Source organism: Mustela nigripes, chromosome 4, assembly GCF_022355385.1.
Source record: "Mustela nigripes isolate SB6536 chromosome 4, MUSNIG.SB6536, whole genome shotgun sequence".
NCBI lineage: Eukaryota > Metazoa > Chordata > Mammalia > Carnivora > Mustelidae > Mustela > Mustela nigripes.
The window spans coordinates 159,830,175-159,855,958 of NC_081560.1; the positions used below are offsets into that span (position 1 = coordinate 159,830,175).

A 25,784-nucleotide genomic window follows, 5' to 3' on the forward strand; every position below is an offset into this window, starting at 1 on the left:
GTCTTCTTCCAGAGCAGATACCAGTGCTCCCTGTAAATTCCAGCACGTGCTCATTCATGACCCTATACACTCTAATTCTCATTCACACCGAGTCCTTGGTTCCAACCCACCTATGAAATCACCTGTTAGCAGAGTTTGTGATGCTCCCAGAGCAATACAATAAATGCAAATGCGTTTTGTAATCTGTAAAGTGCCATCGAGGTCAGGCACCATCACACCGGATGTACTTTCTAGATGCTACTCTTTCCTTGAGGGCAGGGCTCTTGGAGGTAGACGAGGCGGGCAGGTGAGGGAGCCAACATTCAGCTTGTGCCCAAGGAACTGGGCACACCAGACCACACCTGCCACACTTTCTCCTGCCATTCTGAGCTCCCAGCTGATAACAGGGCTGGCAGAGCTAAGAGGTCTCCTGCTCTAGGGGCCCATTACTGGGGGAGAAGCTCTTTGTTGTCTGGTCAAGAGGGGATAAGAAAGAAGGCATCCCAAGTCAATCTGCTCTATGTTAAAAATCTACCTCAAATCCAGTGACTTCTCCCCAGTCCCACCTCTACCACCCTGTGCCAGTCTCTCCGTTTATTAGCTGGACCAGTGCGGTAGTCCTACCTGGTCTGTGTCCACTCTTGCCCATGATGCTAAGTTTCTGACATGGAATAAAAATCCGTCATTTGATAGGGTTAGTCAGTTTAGGGTATGCCCCCATAAAAAAAAACCTCCAAATAAATTCCATTTGAGAGAGAAAAAAAAAATCCGAAGTTTCTGTCACAGTTCACAAATTGGTTTTCTCAGGAAAACCATGTCCCAGAACTTGTCTATTTGCTGTCAAAATTCCATAAGGGACTACCAAGAAGTATCTGAGTTTCACACCTAGGTGATACCCATCCTGAGTCTGCTTCCCTTCACACAGAGCAGAGTGGCTGCAGTGGTGGCAAACAGCCTGGAAAGGGACCCATCAGGGGGTATTCCAAGGCCAACTGGTAAAGCATTCCATCTCTTATTTGGGAACCATTCACCTCCTTGGGTAAGTCCCGGAACAGCCAGAGAGAAAAGAAGACATAATTTTATTACAACAATAACGAGGTTGGGGTGCCTGGGTGGCTCAGTTGGTTAAGCCTCTGCCTTTGGCTCAGGTCATGATTCCAGGGTCCTGGGATCGAGCCCTGCATCGGGCTCCCTGCTCAGCAAGGAGCCTGCTTCTCTCTCTCCCTCTGCCTGCCGCTCTGCTTATTTGCGTGCTCTGTCAAATAAATAAATAAAATCTTTCAAAAAAAAAGAATACAATAACGAGGTTGATCTTATATTAGCATCAGAGAAACAGAATCTGGAGAAAGCTTCCAAGAACGGTGAGACTATGGCCCATTCAGATGTCAATCCTCTCACCCCTGGAAAAGACCTGCCAATCTCAGAGAAGTGGGGAACCCAAAAGATGACGAGATGAGATCAGAACTCTCATCTGGCTTGAGCCAGGAACGAGGACGCATGGTGGAATGAGAGACGCCACACTGCCTTGGAGTCTATAAATTTATTGAGTAGACATGAACTCAGTGTCAGACATATCCAATTCGGTTTGGTTCCAATGTGGCTGATGTCCAACTGCAGCAGAGACGAACCAAGGTAAAGAGAAGACCCGGGGACGCTGGCAAGGGGACACGGAACGAAACAATCCTCCGTTAATGTAAAAGCGGGCGTCGTGCAGCCAGTGAGTCAGTTAGCAGAGGCGGGGAGACGTGGTGTTTAAAGAGCAGGGATAAAAACCAGAGTCAGCGGGAACCTTCAGGAGAGGAGAGGGCCAGAGCACAGAGAGGAGGAGACCTACTGGATCACTTGGGGAACACAGTGACCACATCGTAGCCCTCAGGGGGTGTGACTCGCTCCCGGGCGTGCTTTTCACAGTAGATTTGGTCCTCCACGAAGAAGTGGCCCTTCTGTTTCAGGTTGGTGCCACAGTCAGCGCACACGTAACACTCAGGGTGACGGTGGCGGTCTCGCAGCTTCACGAACACGCCGCTGCAGGAGGGAGGCAGGAAAGGGCTCCATTAGTGACAAGCCCCACGAGGCCCATCAAAGGGCAGATCAGGGCCTCATAAAGCCGCCGCTCATTCCTGGGCTCCTCACACATTACTTGAGAAGCTCTCCCTCTTCAACAGGGCGGCCCTCTCTCTGCTTTGATGTTAGTCACACCCAACGGGCTCTGTGGCCAAGGAGAACCTTCACACCTGGCTCTGGACCAAAGGCCTACGTGGTCTCTCTGCTCTATTTGCCAGGCAGGAATTCTTCCCCATCGCACCCAAAATGGGCACCATCTGGCACTTTCCACAGCGTGGTTTATTCCACCTGTGGGGCCTCCGACACTGGGGAGAGGTGGATACTCACACAATACCGGTGCCACATTTGTCACACATGGGCAACTTCTGGGCATTTCCAATTGACGCTGCCACTTTGGTGACTGGTGCCTTGACGCTTCTGAAACCTGAGGGCTTGCTGGGATCCCCTATAATGAGGAAAACACTTGGGTTGGCCAGGAAAGGTGGGGTTGCCGAAGTTTCATTGAGCTTTTGCGGAGTTGCTTATATGTATGTTCCAGCAAGTTCCTGGAGTAAAACAAACCTGACTCCACTGTGTGATCCTGGAAAAGTTCCTTAACCTCTCTGGTCCTCAGCTTCCTTTTCCATATGACAGGAGTGCATTTTTCCCTTCACCACGGTACAAAAAGGATTAAAAAGTACACGCAGAGTCCTCCCACAGTACCCAACATCTAGTTAGCCCTCAGAACACAAATTACATTTCATTCCGATTAGATGCGTGCACATACGGGTATGGGCACTTCACAGTGACTTCTGCAGGTGCAACAAAGATGGTATTTGATCATTAAAAGACAGTGTGTGTGGATGCTGGAAGAAGCCCACGTCACAAGAAGTACAAAGCTGTTACAGCAGAGCATCTCTAGGCAGCCCCACAAAACCCACCTACCCCAGAGCAGAGCAGAGCAGAGCAGGCCACCTCCCTGCAGTCGGCCGTGACGCGTCCAGTGAGCAGCCACGCAGCCCAGCACAGCTTCCAAGCCCTCTACCAGGGGCGCCCAGCAGCAGCAAGCCATCAGCAGCTGACAGTCTCGTTGTCAGCTGTGACCGGACTGCAAAGCCCTGCGGCACCAGGACCCTGTTTTCCATGCTTTGTGACATCCCACAGAGCCTTGCAAGGCGCTGAGCATACACCAGAGGCTCCAAAGACGCAGGGAAAGGAGGGCAAAATGCCCCAATGAAGGCTTAACGGGCTCTACCTTTGCCCAGCACACTGTGGCCAAGGAGCCAAGGACGTCTCTACACCAGTGGTTCTGAACAGGCCGCGGAGAGTGGGCCAGGCACCAGGAGAGAGCCCCTAAAATCCACAGAGCAGGCTCGTCCTCAGAGCTGCTGAAGGAGCATCTCCAGACGCCAGGGCCCCAGGAGATCCGATTCTATGTCTGCGGTTAAAACCCACTTCTTGAGACTAAAGCAGCTGCTCTCAGATTTGCCTGTGCACAGAATGATGTGGGGGGGCTGGCGCCAGTGCAGCTCACTGGGCCTCACCCCCAGAGTTTCTGCTTCAGCAGACCTGGGGCGGGGCCCGTGAGGTTGCATTTCTAGTAAGTTCTCAGGTGCTGCTGAGGCGACTGGTCCAGGAACCACCCTCTGAGAACCACTGGCCAAAAGCAAGAGAACAGTTTCCCGCGTGAAGTGAAGGGATGAGAGGAGTCATCCTACAACCGCAGCCACGCAGGGCAATCCTGGGGCCGACAAATGAGGGTCCTTATCCTCGCATCCATTTGGAAAATGGGTCCCCCTAACCTTGACTGGTGCTTCTGAACCAAAACTTGAGATGAATCCAAGTAAGGGGCATCTATCATCGGCTCGGATGGTGGACTGTGTATTTTGCCACAATTATGTGTCCCATCCCCTGCCCCGGCCATGCATCTCAGTAGGTCAGTGATTCTCTACTGGGGATGATTCTGTCCCCCAGGGAAGAGTCTGGGTTGTCACAACTGGAGAGCAGTGCTTCTGGCCTCCCCTGGGTAGAGAGGCCAGGGATGCTGCTAAATGTCCTAAAATGTGCAGAACAGCCCCACCACGCGGACTTCTCTGGCCCCATATGTCTACAGCACCCAAGCTGAGAAACCCTAGTCTTGGTGAAGCATACACCCAGTTGTACCCAAAGGCCACGGACTTTGGGTTTGACACTATGACTTGCTTTGGCCCATGGAATGGGAGCAGACGTGAGCCCCGTTCTGGCAGAAGCATGAGATGCATCTGTGTGGTTTGGTCCTGTCCCCATGGAGCTCCAACCTCTGCCTCAGCAGCCAGGCCCTGAGAATGGCACCTCCCTGTGCTGGGCTCCTGGCAGTGGGAGACTCACAGAGCCAGGCCCAGCCCTGCCACAGCGGGCTGGCCCGTAGCCCTCACGGAAGGCGAACAAAATTGCACTCTGCCTCGCACTGTGGGTGAATGCCGGGGGACAGCCAGCCGGGGAGATGTGGGTGCCTGATGGAGAACAGCAAGAGGGAATATTTAAGAGCAGCCTGTTTTAAAGGCCCTACCATGGGGTGTGGATGGCGTGGTCTCTCAGGGTTCCCCTGTCAGGGCAGGAACCCTCCTGCACTAAGGAACTGATGGACACAGATGTCCAGCCGGCGGCACAGGAGAGGGGCAGATGTTAGGAGGCTTCAGGGTTTCCGCTGTTTTCAGCCAGAAGCTCTATGATTAGGCTCGGGGGAAGGCTTGGTGCCGCCTGGTTAGCTGCCTTTGGTGCTTTGGTCAGCCCAAGTCCAAGTCCCCTTTTGCCTCCCCAAATCTTCCTCCACTCCTTGGTCCCAGTCTCGACTTTGTTCATTATTGCCTTTTTTTTTTCTTTTTGCATTAACTGTGATTTTAAAAAACACAGCATTAAAGTGTCATTTTTGTCTTAACTATTGAGGTTTTGGGCGCCCCCTTAAATTCTGTACCCAAGGCAAATGCCTCCCTCCTGTCACCCTAATCCTGGCTCCCTCCTAAGATCTCAGAAGGGCTGGGTGGCCAGCTTCACACCTCTAACATCCCCAAAAGGCTCCCTCCTCATGTGCGGGCTCCTGCTCCTGGAGCCATCTGGGCAGCCCGCCCCAAGAAAGAAGGAAATGTAGCGACTTGGTGGCGTCTCTGCCTACCCAGACTACCCAGACAGCTGGGAAGGGAAACCGGCTGCCCTGGGGAACCAGCGAGGCGAGGCTATGGTCTCAGGCGATGGGGCTATTCTTCACGTAATTCATTTGACCCGCAGAAAATTTACCAGAAATGGGTTGCGCGAGCAAGAGGGCAGGAGAGAAGGAATGAGGGATATGAGAGCCGCACTTGGTAGGAGAATCCACACCCCTTCTCCAAGTAGAGAAGGGACTGGATGAAACTGGGCCAGGGGCAGGGTCATCTAGTTGGCTCAGTCAGTAGAGTTGAGATTGTTGATCTCAACGTCATGAGTTCAAACCCCAGGCTAAGCATAGACAAAAAGGAGAGAGAGAGAGAGAGAAACAGCACAGCATGGGAAGGGGCCGCTGTGTGCAGGACCAAGCAGGCACAGTGTCCAGCCCTGCAGCGCCACCTGCTGGCCCCATTTTCTCCTCTCACTTACAGCCAACACCACAAACGCAAGAAATGTCATTCTGCCCTTCTCAACAAGCCTACAGTAAAAACATTAGCTCCCTTTAGACTCTGGGAAGCTATAAACATTTTCAATTTTCTCTCTTTCTAGTGAAACTTGTATATCAGAGCTTTCTGGGGGAACAAGTGGAAATGGGTTCAGGAAAGCACAGCTATTTTTCTACCCACTTTACTGCTCAACAACCTTCCAGGGCTCTGCATTACTAAAAGAACCAAATTCATGGTCCTTAAGCACCTGGTGGTCCTCCGTGATCTGACTCCAGACCCCGTGGGGATTCTCCTGCAACCCTGGACACCCTGATACTTCCTGAGCAAGTCTCCAGCTTTCTCACCTCAGAGCCCCCAGCACCCACTGTGTTTTCTCAGTCCTTGATGCCTCCTTCCAAGTCTCCTCTCCAATTCCCCTGGTCAGATGGATGATAAACAAGATGCGCTATAGACACACTGTACAACATTCAGCCTTAAAAAGGAAAGAGATGCTGACACCTGCCGCAATATGGATGAACCCTTACACTCAGTGAAACAAGCCAGTCACAAAAGACACACGCTGTATGATTCCCCTGCCAGGAAGTGCTTGCAGCAGTCACATTCATGGAAACAGAAAGCAGATTGGTGGCTTCCACGGGCTGGGGGAGGAGGCTTCGAGGAGCTAGCGATGAATGGGTACAGAGCTGCAGTTCTGCAAGACGGAGTTCTGTGGGTGGGCGGTGCTCACCGGTGCACAATGGTATGGCCATGGCTGATGCCTCCAAACTGAGCACTTAAATATGGTTAAGACAGGAAATCTCATGTTAGCTATAGCTCGCCATAATTTAAAGATTAAAAATAAAAAGCCTCCTTGTTTCCTGCAAATTTGGAATTTGATCCAGAGCAAGATGAATTTTGAGAAATCCAGGACCCTTTCTCCTAGTCCTGAGGCTGAATTTCACCCCAAAGGAGAAGATCCACATTGAATCTTTAGGAGTTTATCACCAAACCTGGCTGCAGCCAAGCCTCGCAGGTGGGGCCTCACTGAGGGTGGGCCTGGTACTTTCTGTGCATCGTTTCCCCTGATGCTTTAAACCATCTGTGAAGGGCACCTGCGTGGCTCAGTTGGTTAAGGGTCTGCCTTCGACTCAGGTCATGATCCCAGAGTCCTGGGATCAAGCCCTGCGTCGGGCTCCCTCGTCAGCGGCTAGTCCACTTCTCCTTCTCCATTGCCCCTCCCCCTGCCTGTTCTTGCACTTTCTCTCTCTCAAATAAATAACATCTTAAAAACAAAACAACAAAAAAACAGCCATCTGTGAAGTAGCCATTATTAGCCTCCCTGGACATGTGCAGAAACTAGGGCTCAGAGAGATGGGCAACCCGCCTGCGGTCTCCGGGGAGGTCACAGGCAGATCCTGGATGCCAGTGCTTCAAGGGCCGGGCTGCTTTATGAACCCAAGGCTTCCCCAAATGACAGTCGCCCTCACTGAGTGCTTTCCTACCTACCAGACACTGCTCTGAGCTTTAACCACTTCATCTCAAATGAAAACAGGGATTTGAGCTCCTTCCCCCAAGAGTCTTCTGCACACAGTGGATGTATGGACTGGAATTCATGCAGTTTCATTCCATGAGAATTTTACTATAGCTACATATTAAGAGATAATGGGAGAGATTATAAAGATCTGTTATCTCCCTTCCTTTTTTTCTTTTTTTTAGATTTTATTTATTTATTTGACAGACAGTGATCACAAGCAGGCAGAGAGGCAGGCAGAGAGAGAGGAGGAAGCAGGCTCCCTGCTGAGCAGAGAGCCTGATGTGGGGCTCGATCCCAGGACCCTGAGACCATGACCTGAGTTGAAAGCAGAGGCTTTAACCCACTGAGCTACCCAGGTACCCCTCCCTTCTTTTTAGCAAAATTTTTATTTTCTTTGGGGCAAGAAGATATTCATCCCAGGGAGGAAAGAATTCTCAGACTCTCCTACAACTGGATGTGGGCATATGACTAAATTCTGGTCAAATTAAATGGAATGCTAGTGTGTGACTTCTGGTAGAGAAAAAGCTGGCTTATCTGAATAGAGTAGTCCCCATTCAGCCCTTTTTCCTTCCTGGTGCTTGGAGATGGTTGTGATGGCTAGAGCACCAACTGCCAACTAGAGCCATGAGGTAACCCTGAGAATAGAAGCCACGGGCTTGGTAGATGGAGCACAAGATGGAAGGACTTCGGATCTTGATGAGCATGGAATGGCCACCTCAGTGAGGCTGGGCTTTAGGTCCTTCTCTGTAACATGAGGGCATTTGACTAGATGAGTTCTGCAATATCTATGTCCTAGTTTGGGACAGAATGGATTGACTTTTCTCCTCTCTTAGTTGAAGGGTTTTGTACCCACTTACTCAGAGTAGAGTAAGTTGTGGTTTCTCACAGGTTTTGATAAAACGGTCATTCTCTAGGGCTGATCCCCAAATCACTTGTCAGTTGGCCCTAATACCGGAACTTCATGCAGCCTATGACTCATTCCTTCCAAAATGCACAGGTACAACAAGCAAAGGGAGAAACTGCTGGTAGAACCATATCCTTTTAGCATAAAAGAACTTTTCCCGTAACTTCCTGTGCTTGTAAACTGCCAATTTCCCTATGAAGCCTGGGTCTGGGTTCCGTCAGGAGGGAACTCTCAGCTCAGGAAGAACTCCCAGGAAGCCCAACCTGGAGCTGGGGGCCTGGGGGAGGGTAGTTACTCTTGCAGAGGGTCCTCTGCTGTGGCCCTCCATGGTGGTCCCAAGCAAGCAACTCGCTCCCTCCCTCGGTGCAGGTGAAACAGGCTTCATGGTCTGCATCACCAGCTCTCTTCACAGGAGGGCACTTCAGGGAAAGGAGGAAAGAACAAGGGAAGGCAGGCCTTCGGTGAAACCCTGTGCCTTGAGGAAGGCCACAGAGCCGAGGATGGGGTGCCGTCCACAATGCAGAGCCCCACGGGTGGTCCCTGGGTGCCTCAGGCCTCAGAGCTCACACCTTGGACAAGTTGAGGCCGGTTTCGTGCCTCTCGGTACGGTTTGTAAACAAAATCACAGGCGTGAAGCACCTCCCGTAGCCGCACATAGTGTGGGGTGCTTCTGCCGTGCAGGACACCAGATCCTCACACTGAGCTTAGAAAATAGGATTTTGACCCCCGACAGAGCCCAGAAAGGTCACTCGGGGAGAATGTGGCCAAACTGGGGTTTCGCCGGCTCTCCGGAGTCCATCTACCCGAGAGCAAGAACAAACGCACTGCCCTGCAGTGTGCCCTTCTCTGTGTTGTTGATTCCTTTTCCTTCTGCTTGTCCCGGCCCGTGACCTTCACCCAGTCACACACACAGCCACCACAGAAGCATGGGATGTGGGCTCACGCCAAACAAATGGCCAAGGGATAAACAGGGGACAAACAGAATCCCACAAGAGTCAAGCTCACCCTGACGCCTGCAGCCTAAAGCCCATGTGACAGGAAACAGCTGGGCAGGTGTGGCTGGGAGCTCGCTCATCCTCTGTCTCTGAGCTTTCAGTGGTTTCGAAGCCCGGCTTCCCACCGCTTCTTCCGCCCGCTCAGGGCTATACTCACCTTTGTTTCAGCCACGACCGACCCCGACCCAGACCCTGCGACCCAAGAGCCTCCGACCGCACGCCGCCTCGCAGGGTAGATTACCTTTCTCCTCAGACTCTAGGATTTCCTGCAAAACCAGGAATGAAGTGGACTGCTTGGGGGGCTCATTTAGCTCCTGTTTCTCTTGAAGCATCTTGTAAACTTCAGATTCTTTGTCGATGACGAGTCCGCTTGGAAGCTGAGAATGGTCTAAGCTGTAAAGAATGTTTGGAAATTCATTAGGAGACGTCAGAAGTTAGGAGGCAAAAAAAAAAAAAAAAAAAAAAAAAATTTCACCAGGAACCCCCTTCAAAGTGAAGACACCCCTGAATCAGGGGGTGGCTAGGAACAACCCTGCTGGTCGGAGCCCACTCTGAAGTCAGCCATGAGCCTCCAGCCGGGGTTACGAGGCGCCGTTGTCGGGGCTGGCTGCTACTTCAATGCAGGAAGAGGCTATTTCCCAAACAGTTTCAGTAATGTGATTACTTTTTGGCCTAATCCCATGGAATGGGAATGCTGTGCTTCTTCCTTAATTACATAAACAATATTATGTCAAAAGACAATTTAGAAGAGGAGAGATGTGGACCACAACCTGACCACTAAAGGCTTGGCTGGGTCCCTTCGGGACGGGCCGCACGCACACTTCTCATGGGGCGGAAAGCAGCGTTCTTCCTTCCTGACGCTATCGACGTCTTTCCAAGTGGTATCAGCGAGGGTCTGTCTCCAGAACCTCTCGCAGCCCCCAGGGCCAAATGCCCTGGGCTTCTCAATGACCAGTCGGATGGCCAGCTCTGCTTTGCCCAGATCACAGCGCTGGGGGTGAGGGGGAAAGCCCCAAGCACCGTGGAGACGGTAACGCACCATCGGAGGCAAAGGGGATGTTGAGACCTGAGCTCAGTCCCCAAGGATGGGAAAAGACAGGACAGGCTGAGCTGCGGCCGTGTTCCACCAGGGCCGCTTTTCCAGGAGCCTCTGCTGCCTGGTCTGGGAAGGGGTAAAATGGAAGGAGACTCCAGTCAGTTCTGTTTGCAAGGTCTGTCCTGCACCCCCTTTTCAGCACCACCCCTCCCCCGACCATGTGTCCAGGCCGCCACGGCTGACCCACACAACGGGCCACCTTTGTCGTTTGTCCCTGTGCTGCCGTTTGCAAGCCCAGGACAGTCTCATTTCCAAACAGAGGCCACAGTGACCTACTAAATACAAGAATCACACAGTGTTGTGACATGACTCCAAGTGTTCTCATAGGACTTCAGCCAAATATTTACAGTTTTAATAACAAAATACTAGTTTAATCAAGTTCATCTCCTTTGGAGTAAATATTCATGACAAAACATAGAAAGGCCCTGAAGAACGCAGCTCTGTCTCCCTTTCCAAACACATGGCCGGTCAGCCTCTGCTCACGAGGCTCTTGTCACACCGGCCTCCGTGCTGCTTCCAGAATGCAGCAGCCTCAGAACCTCTGCACTTTCTGTTCCCAGTGCCTGGAAGGATCTCTCTCCAGATTGCCCCACGGGGGCTGCACTCCCATCACCCCTTCCTCTCCATTTTTGCTCAGATGTCCCTCCTCAGAGAGGCCCCACAGGCCCTATTGGGTCTCACCCTCATCCCATGGACTCTATGTCCATCTGTCTGTTTCCTCACTGTCCGTCTCCCCCTAAACAATGAGCCCCTGGAGGACAAAGTCTTGGTCTGTCTTATTCACCAGCACATTCCCAGAGCCTGGTACAGGGTCTGGGCTCAGCAGGAATGACGGGGGTGAAAGGAAATTGCCAAAGAGATCAATTTGTGACATGCTCTCCCTGCTCCTATGGGGTCATAGGGGACCCTAGAAGGCAGCAGGACCTCCCAGGGGTGTGCCAGGGAAACGGCAGCTCAGCCTCCCAGGCCCAGAGCCCCCCAGGTTCTCAGTCTCTGGTGCTTTTCAGCTCTGACAAATCAAGCTGCTGTAAACGTTTATGAACAGGTGTTTGTGCAACCATGAATTTTTATCTCTTTGGGATAAATGCCCAGGTACTTACTTACATGTTTAAATTTATGAAAACTGCAAAACTGTTCTGCAGTCTGTACCATTTTACATTCCTCCCCACGGTGTGTGAATAATCAAGTTTTTCCATATCCTTTCTAGCACTTGGTGCCGTCACTATTTTTTAATTGCGCCACTCTCATAGAGGTAATATCGTATGGTGGTTTTGATTTGCACTTCCCTCGTGGGTGAAGATGGCAAACATCTTTTCATGTGCTTCTTTGCCATCAGCATCTCCTCTAGTCCTTCTCTGGAGATCCGGTTTTAGATCCGCCAGCTTCTCAGCCTCCACTGCTTTTCCAGAAGCTGCCACACTGCAGGGCAGAGGGACGGTACACCTGTTTGCAGGGCTGAAGCCACTACTCCAAGTGCCAGTGAAGTGTGCCAGGGACATTTCCTCACTCACCGCCCACCCACCCACCCACCCACATGTCATTTGTTCCTATTCCCTTTTAAAAAGAAAAAAGGTATAGCGGGGTAATAGCAATCATAGTGGGGGATTCTCCCCGGGTTATCTCTCCCTCTCCTACTCCTCCTCTCTCATTTCCGGTCAGCCTCCTGGGGCACTTGGGGTACTGACTCCCCCACTGGAAGCAGAGTCAGCCGTGTGTATGAAAGCTCCAAGAGTGAAAACGCTTTGCTGCTGCCAGGGAAGGTCAAGATGGACGCGGAGAGACTTCTCCACAGGTCACTCGTGCTGGCTGCCTGGGGGCAGGGGAAGCCCTGTCCATGGCTGCTGGCTGGTCCCTGTCTTTGTCTCCTTCCCCGCACTGCCCCCCACAGGGGCCTGGGGGAGCCTCCCATCCCCCAGACAGATGGGGCCCCTTGAGGAGTGGTCTTCCTCAAGGGCTATTTCTTCCCCTTGGCTCACCTGTTCAGCCCTGCTGAGTTGTATACCTGACTCTCTGTGAGTCTTGAGTTCTGAGCTTGCCCTATGTAAATACATTACATTATTTCTGATAAATCTTTTTTCTTATTACACTCAGAACTATTTTAAAATCAAGATCAGACCATGGAATGTTCTTGGTAGAATTCTTCCCCTTCTTTGGTATATGTTGTTATGTCTGGCGGCCACCAAGGGAACGCTAAAAATGACAAAGCTCAAACCACAAGGTCATCACATACTCTTCCACATACTCTTGTAAAGTATTTCTGTGATTAAAAAAAAAAAAAAAGGAAAACAATTTACTATTCGTTGGGTCCATGGTCAAAGGAACAAGACTGATATAAAGCGAAGGTCAAGCAAAGCTTTATTTCGTGCCAAGCATCAAGAATCAAACCAACCGGCCAGGGCCGCCTCTTGCAAAGAGGCAACCGCTCCCAGCCTCACAGACTAACTTTTATAGAGCAAAGGCCATGTGGTTGAGCCTGGCCACACACAGGTGGCCAATCAAATTATAATTCACCCTATAGCAGTTATTTGAACTAGCCTATCACTCTGGTCAGAATTGGCGCCCAAAAGGCAGGGCCCACGTACTTGGGTGGTTAGGGAGGTGCTTTCCTGACTGGATGTCTCCACCTGGCTTGACTGATCCTTGTATTCTGGTCTCTGTTACCTCCCCCTGACCTGACACGTCCTGGTATATGGGCTCTGTTATCAGGGGCTGGTCAGTCATATTTTTCTGGTTTCCCAGACTTGTTCTAAGTAAGTTCCTCTGGGGGGGGGCAGGGTCAATCTAAGTTTACTGCATAAACAACAAAATGGCTCGCTCTGGCTAAGCAGGCCCTTACACTATTTATTCTCAAATAATGATTACATTGTTCTCCCACTTGACAACTTGTAAAACCCATTCAATATTCATTCCTTATTTCAAGGATTGATACATCTAATTCAAAAACAGTATCATCAGCAAAGAATAAAAAAGATAAACCAAAAACTCTTAACTATAGAAAGAACAAACTGATGGTTACCAGAGGGAGGTGGGGCAGGGGGGTACCAGGGTGGCGGGGGTTGTGAGAGGATGGGGGAAACAGGTGATGGAAATGAAGAAGACACTTAACTATCCTGGAATTTAAAAAAAAAATCAATACCTTATTTAAAAAAAAAACAACAAAAATAATATCCTGAATATGTTAAAAAAGTACTTCTAGGACAAAAATAGTGCATAAGAAATGGAGGGGGGAAAAAAAGAAGCAAAAAAAAAAGCATTCTCATTTTTCATTTATAGTAACTACGGAATAAAGAATTCTATAGTGATAAGATTTCAAAAATACAATGGACATGACTGAGTCACCAGGGAAAAAAGTAGGGAGGGGGTGCTGAAAGTTACCACATTCTTCTGAACCCAGTCTTTACCATTTAGTAACAAAATACAAGTTTTTAATCAAATTCAACTCCTTAAAAAAAAAAAAAAAATTCCTTTGGGCTATCTAGACTTTATATTCTTTGTTTCCTAGTTCTTAATTGTCTCAGAGTCACACTTGGTGCTGAAATGTTTCCTGTTTTGTTAACATGTTACTTAAATGTTCCATATTTTCTCCCTCTCTTATAGGCCCAGGCCCCAGGGCCTGCCGCCCCCACCCACCACCCACCTCCCCACCCGCCTGGTGAGAGCCAGGTGTTCAAGGATGTCAGTGGGTCCTTGGAATGAGAAGAAATTTCCAGTCAGCTTGTCTCACAGAGCAAGATTCCAGAGGCTGAGCCTGCTGGTCCTGTGATCCCCCCAGGACTGTTCCAGCCAAAAGAGCAGCTGAGGTGAAGGTCAGGTCAAAAAGGACAGAGAACAGCAGACTCCTGACTCTGGGCCAAGAATCAACACAGCAGCCCTGGAATGAAAGTCTATTCCACCGAAATAAGGAGGTGGCTAGAGCGGGGACATAAGGGGGTCTTCAATTTTTTTTTTTTTTTTTTTAAACTTGAGCCAGCACCTGTGTGGCAACCTGAGAATCTGTATACAGAGCCCAACAAAAACAAGGAGGCCGCAAGAAAAAGTCCCCACTGCTGATAACAACCTTAATGGCATGTCTTCCCACATAGTGTGTCAACTTTGGTTCCTTCCTAAAACTGCCTGTTTTGGGACAAAGTCTGGGACCAAAAAAGGCAGTACTTGAATTATAAGAAGCATCCAGGCAGGCGGAAGATATTCTCTTCACAAAAATCTTTCTCCCAGGGGCGCCTGGGGGGCTCAGTCAGTTAGGTGCCTGCCTTCAGCTCAGGTCATGATTCCAAGTTCCTGAGATCGAGCCCCGTGATGGGCTCCCTGCTCATCAGGGAGTCTGTTCATCCTGCTCCCTCTGCCCCTCCACCAGCTCATGCTTGTGCAGGCTCTCTCCCTCTGTCAAATAAATAAAATCTTAAAAAAAAAAAAAAAAAAAAAAAAAAAAAAACTCAGGGCACCTGCATGGCTCAGTCACTTAAGCAACTGCCTTCGGCTTAGGTCATGATCCCAGGGTCCTGGGATAGAGCCAGCATTGGGCTCCCTGCTCAGTGGGGAGTCTGCTTCTCCCTCTCCCTCTGCCCTTCACCCTGCTTGTGCATGCTCTCTAGCAAATAAATAAAATCTTTTTTAAAAATTTTTAAAAATTAAAAATTAGGGGGGGAATAAAAAAGAAGATGAAGTAGCCATATTTCTTCCTATTCCACCCACTAAGTGTAACTAAAATCCCTGGACATCACATATACAAGGACCATGAGACTGGGGAGGAAGCAGGAGGCACACCAGAGAGGGGAACTGGGGCTCGAGGAAGAACGCTGTGGTGAGTTCCCTGAGTTTTCTTCTGGCCTCACAGATCCCAGACGAGTTGCTGAGGCGGCAACGACCCAGAAGGGCAGGGAGTACAGACAAAAGCCCCGAGGATCTGCTCCCTCTCCCACCAAAGCACCGAGCAAGGGGAGCCAGCCTGACACAGCACTTGGAAGCAAGAACGTTTTTCCTGCCTGCAAATGCCAGAAGAAAAGACTTCCCGGTGGGAAGTCCAGCCTTCTGCCCTCACCAGGCTGTGACGAGGCACCAAGAGGACACTGCGGGGTAGCATCACAGAAGGCCCAGTTGGAAGCCCAAGTCTCAGCTTGGGACAAAAAAAGCCTGGTGGGAAGTGAGGTCCCTGACCACCACTCAGCCATAACAAGGCCATCACTCTCCTCCAGTGGTGGCAGTGGAAGCCATGTGGGTAGGCAGACCTCTCACCCCTGTCCAGCAGTCAGGAGCAGCCGCAGGTGTCTCAGAGCCAGAGCAGGGAAACCGGACTCTACTCCTACCTTTGGGAAGACTACTCTTCAAGGGGGCCCATCTCCTGCCTAGGGGATGGGAGGCGCCCCGAGGCCCCTGTGGGGGGCAGGGCGGGGAAGGAGACAAAGGCAGGGACCAGCCAGCAGCCATGGACAGGGCTGGTGGCCGGCTTCCCCTGCCCCCAGGCAGCCAGCACGAGTGACCTGTGGAGAAGTCTCTCCGCATCCACCTTGACCTTCCCTGGCAGCAGCAAAGCGTTTTCACTCTTGGAGCTTTCATCGACACAGCTGACTCGGCTTCCAGCGGGGACCCGAGTACTCCAAGTGCCCCAGGAGGCTGACCAGGAATGAGAGAGGAGGAGTAGGAGAGGGAGAGGTAACCCGGGGAGAATCCCCCACTATGATTGCTATTACCCCGCTATACCTGTTTTCTTTTTAAAAGGGAATGGGAACAAATGGCGGGGGGGGGGGGGGGGGGGGGGGCGGTGAGTGAGGAAATGTCCCTGGCACACTTCACTGGCACTTGGAGTAGTGGCTTCAGCCCTGCAGACAGAGCGCTCACACTTGCTGGGAGCCACTGCCTGCGCCCTTAGACCCGGAAGGCGGCCCAGCGGGCTGGGTGGCCCAGAGCTCTGTTACCCACAGAGGACGCCGCGCTTGTGCACAAACCCATCCCTCTGCGCGGGGACAGTGCGCCAGCATCTGACGTTTGTGCTGTGGTCCCATCAGGTGTACCGTCCCTCGGCCCTGCAGTGTGGCAGCTTCTGGAAAAGCAGTGGAGGCTGAGAAGCTGGCGGATCTGAAACCGGATCTCCAGAGAAGGACTAGAGGAGATGCTGATGGCAAAGAAGCACATGAAAAGATGTTTGCCATCTTCACCCACGAGGGAAGTGCAAATCAAAACCACCATACGATATTACCTCTATGAGAATGGCGCAAGTAAAAAATAGTGACGGCACCAAGTGCTAGAAAGGATATGGAAAAACTTGATTATTCACACACCGTGGGGAGGAATGTAAAATGGTACAGTCTGCAGAACAGTTTTGCAGTTTCACAAATTTAAACATGTAACTAAGTACCTGGGCATTTAACCCAAAGAGATAAAAATTTATGGTTGCACAAACACCTGTTCATAAACGTCTATAGCAGCTTGATTTGTAAGAGCTGTAAACAAGAAACAACCCAGATGTGCTTCAATGGGTGAATGGCTAAACAAACTGTACCATCCACACCACGGAATAAAGGCAAATCGGGAAAGAACAACTAGACAGAAGATCAATAAGGAAACACGGGTACTGAACCACATGCAGACCAATTGAACCCAACAGACATACAGAACACTACACCCAACAACAGGAGATACACATTCTTCTCAAGTGCACAGGGGATATTCTCCAAGACACATCATGTTGGGCCACAAAATAATCTTAAATTTAGGAAGACTGCAATCACTAAGTATCTTTTCTGACACTAATAGAATGAAGTTCTCAACAGCAGAAGGAAAACTGGAAAATTAAAAAAAAAAAAATTGGAACTTAAACAATACACTCCTGAACAACCAATGGGACAAAGAAAAAAATCACAAGAGAAATTAGAAAATATTTTGGGACAAATAAAAATAAAATAACAACATACTAAAATTTACAGGATGTGGCAAAAGCTAAGAGGGGACTTCATAGCAGTAAACACCTCATTAAAAAAGAAGCGAAATCTCACAAGTAAGCAAACTTTACATCTCAAGGGACAAGAAAAAGAAGAAGTAAACCCAAAGTTGGCAAAAGGAAGAAAATAATAAAGGTTAGAGCAGAATCAAACAAAACAGAGAAGAGAAAAACAACAGAAAACCAGCATCAAAATTATTGAGTGTGCTGTTTTTAAAAAGATCAACAAAACTGACAAACTTTTAGCTAGACTCAGAAAAAGGGAAGATCCAAATAATAAAAAACAGAAATGAAAGAAGACATTACAGTGGATCTGACAGAAAAAAGAAGTGCCAAAAGAGATTATTATGAATATGCACAAACTGGATAACCAAGAAGAAACAGATAAATTCCTAGAAACATCCAACCTACCAAAATGAAATCATGAAAGGAAAAAATCTGAGCAGACCTATAATAAATGACAAGATAGACTCAGTAATCAGGTCCCCCACAACAAAAAACCCAGGACCAGATGGCTTCATTGGAGAATTCCACCAAACAATGAAAGCAGAATTGACACCAGGGCACCTGCATGGTTCAGTTGTTTGGGCGTCTGACTCTTGATTTCCACTCAGTCATGATCTCAAGGTTGTGGAATTGAGCCCCGTGTAGGGTTCCACATGCTGCAGGATACACTGTTGGTGGGAACGTAAAATAGTACAGCATTACAGAAAACGCTAGGAACATTCTTCAAAAGATAAAAAATAAAATTACTATATGATCCAACAATCCCATTTTGGGGTATCTAGCCATAAGAATTAAAATCAGGATCTCGGGGCGCCTGGGTGGCTCAGTGGGTTAAAGCCTCTGCCTTCGGCTCAGGTCATGATCCCAGGGTCCTGGGATCAGGCCCCGCATCGCATCGGGCTCTCTGCTTGGCAGGAAGCCTGCTTCCCTTCCTCTCTCTCTGTCTGCCTCTCTGCCTACTTGTGATCTCTGTCTGTCAAATTAATTTAAAAAAAAAATCTTTTTAAAAAAATCAGGACCTCAAAAATATATCTGCACACTCATGTTCACTGTAGTATTAGTCACAATCGCTGAGGGGTGGGAGCGGTCTGAACATCTGCTGACAGATGAATGGATAAAGCGAATGTGGTACTAGAAGATGGAGGATTGATGAGCCTTAAAAAAAAAATCTTATCACATGCTGCAACATGGATGAACCTTGATGACATTATGCTAAGTGGAATAAACCAGTCACAATATGGCCAGTACCACATGATTCTACTTATGTGAGGTTCCTCAAGCAGTCACTCTGAGAAACCGAGTGCGAGGGGCACCTGGGTGGCTCGGTCAGTTAAGCATCAGACCCTTGGTTTCAGCTCAGGTCATGATCTCAGGGTTGTAGGATCGAGCCCATGTCTGGCTCCTCCCTGGGTAGGGAGCCTGGTTAAGACTCTCTCTCCAGGGAGCACCTGGGTGGCTCAGTGGGTTAAAGCCTCTACCTTTAGCTCGGGTCATGATCCCAGGGTCCTGGGATTGAGCTGCACATCGGGCTCTCTGCTCAGCAGGGAGCCTGCTTCCTCCTCTCTCTCTGCCTGCCTCTCTGCCTACTTGTGATTGCTCTGTCAAATAAATAAATAAAAATCTTTAAAAAAACAAAAACCAAAAAACCTCTCCCTCTCCCTCTGCCCAGTGCAGAAGGGGGAAAGGGGGCTGTTCAGTGTATACAGAATTTCAGTTTCACAAGATGAAAAAAGTCCTAGAGATCTGTTGCACAATGACCCACATATAGTTACCAGTCCTATACACTTAAAAATGGTTAAGATGGTCTATTTTACATTAAGTATTTTTTACCACAGTGAAAAAAAAAAATCCTTAGAACAGGAAAAAAGGGAACTACTGGTACATAAGATGACCTGAATACATCAAACAGATTTCCAGTGAATTATGCTGAGTAAAAAAAAGCCAATTCTAGAAAATTGCCTCTTGTATGATTCCATTAATAGAACATTCTTGAAGTAACAGAAGTATAGAAATGGATAGCAGATGAGTGGCTGCAGGGGGTTACGAGGGGTACAGTGAGGGGGAGGGTGGGTGGCGGGGTAAGGGGGTGTGGCTACCCTTGTAGGGATGGAAATCTTGTCTGTCTTGGCCATACCGATGGCAACATTGTTTTTTTGATACTGTGCTATAGTTTTCAAGGTGGTACCACCACTGAAGGGAACTGGGTAAAGGCTATAGGGAACCTCTCTCCATTATTTCCTCTGACTGCATGTGAATCTACATTTACTTTAAAATAAAGAGTTTAATTAAGCTTAAGAAATCTTTCTCCACACAAGGAAAGGTTAAGTGCCAACTGGAAAAAAGCAGAGTTTTAGTACTTGGTGGTTCTGTCAGTGGGGCTGAAGCAGGCAGGCTGACTCAGAAAAACTCTTCATGTCTGAGGTGCCTCAACTTGGTTACCCTGTCGTTCACCAAAACATGCAGTTCTGAGAAACCCTAGATAATCCTTTTGGGAAAGGGAGCCTAGCCAGAAGGCGCTGAGTTTTAGTCTTCAAAGGCCTAGATGCTGGACTTGTAATAAGAAACCAGAGGAGTAATTATGGCCATCAGGAGAGGAGGGAGGAATGCCCAGACTCCAGAGCCAGTTTTCTGGGAGCCACTGGCAAGTTTAGCCAGGGGTTTAAGAGCCACCGCCATGATGGAGATTTTCTTCTGATCCAGCTCCGAATGAGTCAAGGTTAATACAATAGCTCTGACATCATTTGAACAGAGAACAATGCATCCCTTTATTTCCACTGCACCTGCTTAGAAATATACCTTGTGAGTATACGGGGGAGGGTGGGGATTGCCTGAGAACACAAGCTGCAAAGCCGGTGTCTTTGTTTTTGTTGTTGTTGTTTTAAGATTATTTATTTATCTGAGAGAGAAAGCAGAGCAAGCAAGAGAGAACATGAGTCGGGGGCAAGGGGCAGAGGCTGAGGGAGAAGCAGGCTCCCCGCTGAGATGGGAGTCTGATGCAGAACTCAATCCCAGGACCCTGGGATCATGACCTGAGCTGAAGGCAGATGCTCAACCGACTGAGCCACCCAGGCACCCCATCCAGTGTCTTTGGACTGCTGTGTCGGGTAAGGGAACCCAGCCACTCTATCAGAAAGCGGACGAACTGGACTGGCTGGCTGGACTTGAGCTACGATGCTAGAAAGAAAGCGGTCTACTGGGAGTCATAGCAACATCTTCTCCAAAACACTTATCCACATGCTTCTGCCCTTCTGGAGCCCCCGGTACTGGGAGGTGAAATCAGTGACAACTGGCATTCACTGAGCACCTGTGCCAGGTGTGACCCGCACACGACACCATCACTGCGTTTTCTAAATAACCTGCTGGGGAGGCGGAAAGCCTGACGTGCGCCTTGGAGATGGGGAGGCTGAGTCTCACAGAAGCTACATGGTCTGCCCAACATAAGACGCCTACCTGGGATTCACGGGCCCTCTAGACACAAGATGTGTACATTTAGGCAAGTATAAAGTGGCATCACATCTACAAGGAAACCCAGGCCCTGAATCACCAGAAAATGACCAGAGCCCTTCAAGTCGGCTGAAAGAGGTCAGAGCGCAGGCGAAAGCTTTCAGCTGAACGGGGCAACATTTCCTCCACCCACGTGGTACACAACAGGGACTCCATACATGAGTGTTAAGCGAAACTACCCCAAAGGCTGTCCCATTCAGCTGTGTGTGTGTCCTGGGAGGCCAGGCGGCAGATGGTGCCCTCTTGCCTGCCATTCCAGTTTAATCTGGAAACAGCAATGCTGTCTGTATTCTGGTCACATGGGGACGCGGCCCTGGGACGCCCAACGAGACAGGGAGCCATGCACACACACACGCTGTGCTGCTTTGAAGTGTCTGGGACAAAGAAACTCAAGAGGGAGCCCCGGGGAATCAGTGATGACCTCAGATGCAAAGTATGAAGTGAGCCAATTCTCAAACCTCGGTGAATGTTACAGACTTAACAAGGCTGGTGAGTGAGCGCTTGGGGCCTTCTGCTGACCGAGCAAGCCAGCTACCCGTGGCTGCCGGCCGCACAGGAGAGTCTGTCTCTGCCGAGAACGCACAAGCAGCCTCTCTGAAGCGGGCAGGGAAGCCGACCCTCACGACGGGCAGCACAGCCCTTCTGGGCCCGGCCTCTGCCATGGGCTGCTGCTATTCCCGCTGTTTCTGGATTTATCCTCAGAGTCTGGGGTGAGGTCTCAGAGTCTGTGCTGAGAAAATCTGGAAGGAGGGCCCTGAGAGCAGGAAGACTCAGCATGGCTACAGCCAGAAGGTCTGCGACAGGAGGGGACAGGGGCTGGAGGAAAGGCCTGCACATGTCCCAACAGTTTCAGACTTAATTGTTTCAGGAAGAGGGGAGAAGGTGGGGAGCATAAGAAAAGAAAGAAGACATTAATGAAGGAAAAACCACCAAAGCCAGACTAAAAATACTCCCCCAGCACATATTTCTCCCAATGCATAGCAGTTCTTTCAATCAAGGATGTGTCATTTCCTGGGTTATTAAATCCAGATCATGGAACATTCCACTCGGGGACAGTAAAAGAGGGTCATGTTCTCAGCCTCCCCCATCACGAAAGAAACAAAGAACAGGAATCATGGCCCTTGGCATTTGGCCGCTCGGCTCCCCACGGGGCTGTCCGTGGAAAGCCCAGGGGGCCCAGCACGATATGCTTTCTCAGGTTCCCCCACAAGCCCCTGCAGTCACCTGGAAGGGTATCATCATCCCAAGCCACTCAGCCCCTGCAGGAAACATAATCTGGGGAAGCAGCAGCACGAGTAGTCACCTTGTCTCGGTTACTACAATAAATATCAGTGACCTTGAACATCTTGTAACAAAGCCAAAGTCACTCAGCAAAACGTCTCTCCTTCTAGACTCTAAGGAACTTAAAGGAAATTGCGGAGCCTTTCAGCCGGGCCCAGGGACCTGCATATAGTGGGTGTCCAATAACGTCCATCTCCCTTTTCTGGGGAGAGGGCGACAGCTATCGGCATGGTCTGGTGAAGGAACCCTTGGGAAGGACAGCACTTTCCACTCATTTAAGTTGTCTGGAACCGCCTGTGCCTTAACCTCTCCCAACCTGCGTCTGAAGCAACGGGTGTGCAATTTATTCACTGGAAGAGCTGACCCGGTTCTTGTTCAAGTAAGAAACTGAACAGCAAACAGGCTTTGGCGCAAACCAAGCACTGAGGATTCCAAGTGGAAAGATGCTCAGAGATCAGACAAGATTCGGACCATCTGGTAGTGTCCAACCAATGTGACTCTCACCAACGTTTAAAAACCAGGTTTCAGGTTTTTAAAAAAGGCTTTCTGGTTTCCATATCAGTGAAATTAACCAACTGAAATTAACGAATCAGCAGGGCTGCCGGAGCCACTCTGGGCCTGTGGCTGTGCAGCTGCCCACAGGCCACTCTGCTCCCCCTTGTCTGCACTCTGAGCTCTCTCATGATCTTCCCACCCACCTTTGGGCATGTGATGGGGCAACGCACGACCTAGTCCCCCATTTTTCATCCCAGGGAACTGGTCCCACTTCCTGTTCTCCTTTCTCAAACCTAGTTCCTTTGCTGTGGGCTGTGTTAGCCCCAGTGTTTCTGGATTCATCTTTGAAGAGTCTGGGATGGGGCCCCCCGGGTGGCTCAGTCGGTGAAGCATTCGATCTCAGCTCAGGTCTGGACTCAAGGTTATGAGTTCAAGCCCCGCATTGGGCTCCATGCTGGGCGCAAAGCCCACTTAAAAAAAAAAAAAAAAACCAACCAACCAACAAATCTGGGACAGAGCAGACACTGGGCCCCCTCTGCTAAGAAGCCAGACGATACTTCAGATAAAGACTTAGAGGCAACTGCGGCCAAATGGCTGGTGACAGGAGGGGACAGGCCTCCCTAGCCCTGAGAAAGATGCTTCCTTAGGCCTCTCTACCCTGTCTGCCTACAGCCCTCTCACCCCGCCTCTGCCCCACAAACATCTCCTCACAAACTTCTCTTCTATTGTTCACACTCTGGGGGAAGAACAGCAAACACTCATTCACAAAAACTCATCATGAAGTCCACGTCCCTTGCTCAGGTCAGATGGTGAACACCAGGAAGAGCCCCAAACTATACGAAAGAATGCCTCAGAAATCTCTAGGCTGCCAGAGAAGGAAGGTGACCACTGAGAAGATGAGGATGACCAGAGAAATCCAGGAAAGAAGGAAATACGTCTCGGGGAATAACTGATTCGTTTGTGCCAGGTGGAGTTCTAGGCATTTTACACATTACTTCTTATGGGCCAACAACCCTACAAGGCAGGTGGTATTTGCCCCTTTCTAGAGATAAGGAAAATGAAGGCAGAAAGCACAGTGCTAGGGTAGACATTTTTCTCTCTGGGCTGGAGGAGGCTCCAGCTCCCTCCACCTGTTGTGGACCATGAACTTGGTCCTGCTGGGAAGGGCCTTTTCCAGGACCGGCCTGTAGGGGGAATTCAAAGGCTACTTACGCTCTCCCGTTCGTCTCCTGCCCGCCGGCTGCTGTCTTGGACTCCAAGGCATTGTTGAAGTTGGTTATGTTTTCAGAGGAATAGAGGCCAGCCGGGTTGTTGTACTGGTTTGTGATGACCCTGGGAGCAGAGCTGGAGGCCGGTGAGGCAGTGAAGGGCATGGCACTCCGGTTGTGGGCACTCCCTATGTGCAGTACCTCCTGTCAGCAGAGTTCAGAGCAGAAATCAGGAGGCGCTCAGTGCATACCATTCGAGGGGCAGTGCAGGCTGAGCTCCAGAAAGGAAACTCCGGAGGCCCTGGGTCCACACCAACCTTCATCGGAAGGGCCCCGACACGCCCAGTAGACACACAGGCAATGAGCAGGGAAGCCTTAAGATGGGCGAGGGTGCGCCTTCGCACGCCAGCAACGTTTTCTCATTCTTCCCTGAGGCCCAGTCAGGCCTGATCTGCTGCTGGGCGCCCCTGGGCACAACACCCCTACATGCCTTGGACCGCCAAGATCCAAGCTGGGGCTGATACACCCTTGCAGGGCACATTCCAGAGGGATTAAGGTACAAGGAGGAGGAGAACACAAGCCACTCGGTCTGTGTGCAGCAGGAATGATAAAAGGTGGAGACAAATCCCCTAGGATCCAGGGGGTTACACTAGCAGGATAAGAAGCTGTGGGGCCACCGGGCAAAGCACTGCTGAGGAGGCCAGGGTGGCCCAGTGCTCGGGCAGGAAGGGGTAAAGGGAGCAGGGGATCTGCAGTTTCTTGCAGGAGGCCAAGGCTCACCAAACTTGGAAGGCTGGGAGCTACCTGCTAGAGGGGCGTGCCCAGGAGTCCCTCCTTCTGTAACGTGAGACAGCGCCCCCGCACCCCCTCCCGGCGCAGCCACTGGAGCCTGGATAATTCCTACAGGGATAACAGCTCAGAGCTTCTTTACAAACACACCCCCACCTCCACGCCCACCAGCCTGACACTTTTTAAACGAACATTCCTTTCTTAAAAATCATGGCTTTTCCCAACAACACAATTAGAAAGGTGCTTTCTGCACAAACATTCTGGACCTGGCCCACAGCACGGACTGTGCGGCGACTACACTCGACCTGCACCCTATTTTCTGTGTTCCCCAACACAGGACTTTCCTGAACCCTGGCCTCTTTCTTCATACCCAGGCCCAAAACAACTGGCCCTGTAAGAGTTCTTTTGGGGGAAACTTCTTGTTCTTCCTCCCCAACCCCCGCCCTGCTCTTTTTCACCCAAACTTCAAGTCTTTCATGTTTTCTTAGAAAACATGACAATGAAAAGTAACAGCTTCATTCACCTTGTACTGATCTAAAGAAAAGTCAAGGAAATATTTTTATGACAGATTTCTTTTTCACTATTCAGACAGTCTTCCTTTTTAACAAGCTGGACCTGGTGAGGTTTTAAAGTAGAAATTACAGTGAGTCCACTTTGTCCACATTGGACAAAAGCAAAGTACACGTAGATCACACCCCAAAAAGAGGAAGTACCATCAGTTAAGAAAATAACCTTATCAGCAACCAAAGCACGGTTAAGTAAATTTTATGGTACAACTCCGGGGAGGAACACTACACAGTCACTTGCAGCAGGGCATCTGCAAATCGGTGGTGGCGGCCTGGGACTGGGGCACAGCCTGCCCTCTCCTCAGCAATTCCTCAGAGCAACACAGGATGCCGAGCACCAACGAAGATTCCTAGTTTTCTGTCTTGGCTCAATTTTCCCGTCACTTCCTGTTTGGCCCTGGGCTAGTTGGAGCTCTCGGAGCCCACTTCTCATCTTAACAGTGGAGTCGACAGAGCCTTCTCTCACACGGACCTGGTGTGACATGTGAGTGTGGCAACCACAGTGACAGGCAAACAGATGTCCAACCAGGGTCCCGCCCATTCTCCCTCCCCAGAAACACAGTTCCAGGGAGAATGGAAGACAGGAGAAAATTATTCCGGTTGGAAATTCTGATTTTTCTCTTTATAGAGAATCTGCTGAGAATGTATCTGTTTTGTACATAAAAGGAGTATCTCTAACCCCATGTGAATACTGGTCTTTCCAGAAGTCAGGCAGTTAATTCAGGGCCTGCCTTTTGGAAGGGATGATGTAATTGTTTGGGCTTTGTATTTATCAGTCTCCAAGGAAACTCAATAATGAGGAAATATAAACTAGGTGTGTAACTACTCTGACCTCAGATAAGCTG

At 49.9% G+C, this 25,784-nt stretch overlaps 1 protein-coding gene across 1 annotated transcript in view; it reads right to left on the bottom strand.

The window, feature by feature from the left end:
* Window positions 1-1,504: 1,504 nt before the first annotated feature.
* Window positions 1,505-25,784, bottom strand: part of PDLIM1 (PDZ and LIM domain 1) — a 45,803-nt gene continuing 21,523 nt past the window's right edge. The window contains exons 4-7 of the mRNA XM_059398173.1: window positions 23,589-23,788; window positions 9,302-9,453; window positions 2,371-2,488; window positions 1,505-2,004 (exon numbers count right to left, since the gene is read on the bottom strand). Of these exons, the coding sequence (XP_059254156.1) occupies window positions 1,818-2,004; window positions 2,371-2,488; window positions 9,302-9,453; window positions 23,589-23,788 (657 nt within the window). The 3' untranslated portion in view covers window positions 1,505-1,817. The remainder of the gene's footprint in view (window positions 2,005-2,370; window positions 2,489-9,301; window positions 9,454-23,588; window positions 23,789-25,784) is intronic.